Genomic DNA, 1,769 nt, shown 5'->3' with positions numbered 1-1,769 from the left:
AATTTCAAAAACTCGAAAAGTCTGAAAAATTACAAAAACTCTGAAAAGTCCGAAAAATTTCTAAAACTCGGAAAAGTCTGAAAATTTTTTAAAACTCGGAAAAAACCAAAATGTTTCAAAAACTCGGAAAAGTAAAAAAAAATTCAAAAACTCGGAAAAGTCAGAAAATGTTTAAAAACTCGGAAAATTCTCATTCCTGAGTCGTCATTTTAATCAGTTTTTTTTGTTTGTCATAGAAACTCGCGAGAGACCCTCTCCCGTTGGTGCACAGGCGTCACCCACACTTTCACAATTTCCCCCGCGCGGAATTGTCTAGTTTGTATAACTGCCTATTTTAAAACTGAATCAAACCATAAACAGAGAGGCCTATTGTTATGTTAGATCCTAATGTGAAAAACTATGATTTGCCTTACCTTGCTGCTACCCTTTAAAAAATATTTTTTATGCTCGTTTTATATGTCTGTAACTAGGGATGCTCGATATTAGCTTTTTTACAGATACCGATATACCGATATTGTCCAACTCTTAATTTCCGATACCGATATCAACCGATATCACATTTTAATGCCGATATCGGCCGATAATATCGGTTGGCCGATAATATCGGACATCATTTCTATAGAAATGTAAAAAAATTCTTAAAATAAATTGAAACCGATACCGATATTTTCCGATATCACATTTTAATGCCGATATCGGCCGATAATATCGGTAGGCCGATAATATCGGACATCCCTATCTGTAACCAATTATGTTTTATATGTCTGCACTTTATGCTCATCTTGTCACCAAAGATGAGCATGCTCATCAAAGTTTTACATGCAGGCCAACTGTCAGAGAGTTTTGAGGTCAAGACCGGTGTGCGTCAGGGATGCCTCCTATCGCCCTTTCTCTTCCTCCTAGTCATAGACTGGATTATGAAGACCACCACAAAAGGAAATAAAAACGGCATACAGTGGACCCTATGGACACAACTGGATGCACGTGCCCACCGCTGCACTCCACGACGCTCACCTGGAGCAGGTCTTCCAGCGCTTCAAGCAACATGGGGTCACACTAAACACGGAGAAGTGTACATTTAGAGCTACTGAGGTCGAGTTCCTGGGGTTCAGGCTCTCCAGGGATGGTATCACCCCGATCATGTCCCACACCGAAGCAATCCTGTCCCTGCCAGACCCGCAGTCACCGTCCAAGCTGTCTTCTTTTCTGGGCATGGCTGCCTACTACCTCCGGTTCATGCCACACTATTCTGACTCGACGGCCCCTCTGCGCCAGCTGTTACGCAAGGATGCTGTATGGGACTGGACCCCGGCGTGCCGGGAGGCTGTGCGCGTCATCAAACAGCAGCTCACGTCCCGCCAACACTGGCGCATTTCAGCCTGACCGCGCCCACCTTGGTCACCTGTGACGCCTCTGGGGTGGCGCTCGGCGGCGTGCTATCCCAGGTTCATGGATGGGTAGAGCGTCCAGTAGCTTTTGCCTCTCGGGCCCTCACACCAGCTGAGCAGAAATACTCGGTGGGGGAAAGGGAGGCCCTCGCCTGTCTGTGGGCCTGCGAACGCTGGCATGTCTACCTGTATGGCAGGGCGTTCACTATTCGCACATATCATCAGTCTCTGACAGCGCTGCTGGCGACCCAAGGGGCGGGGCACAAGCCTATGAATCAGTACAAATTCGGACTCGAGTTTATGCCGGGGCATTCTTACACGGTAGCTGACCTTCTTTCGAGAGCCGTCTCTACGACAAAAGAGGCGGGTGAGGCGAGTCCT

General features: G+C 46.9%; 1 protein-coding gene across 1 annotated transcript; it reads left to right on the top strand.

Moving 5' to 3' along the window:
* Positions 1-978: 978 nt before the first annotated feature.
* LOC311225987 (uncharacterized protein) lies at positions 979-1,383 on the top strand (the record flags this gene model as incomplete). The annotated part of the gene is made up of 1 exon (XM_084311369.1): positions 979-1,383. The coding sequence occupies one exon, from the start codon at positions 979-981 to the stop codon at positions 1,381-1,383; it is 405 nt and encodes a 134-aa protein (XP_084167495.1).
* Positions 1,384-1,769: the final 386 nt, after the last annotated feature.

The sequence above is a fragment of the Notolepis coatsorum genome, assembly GCF_963971535.1.
Source record: "Notolepis coatsorum genome assembly, chromosome: 3".
Lineage (NCBI taxonomy): Eukaryota > Metazoa > Chordata > Actinopteri > Aulopiformes > Paralepididae > Notolepis > Notolepis coatsorum.
This window is presented reverse-complemented; position numbering and strand designations above follow the sequence as displayed.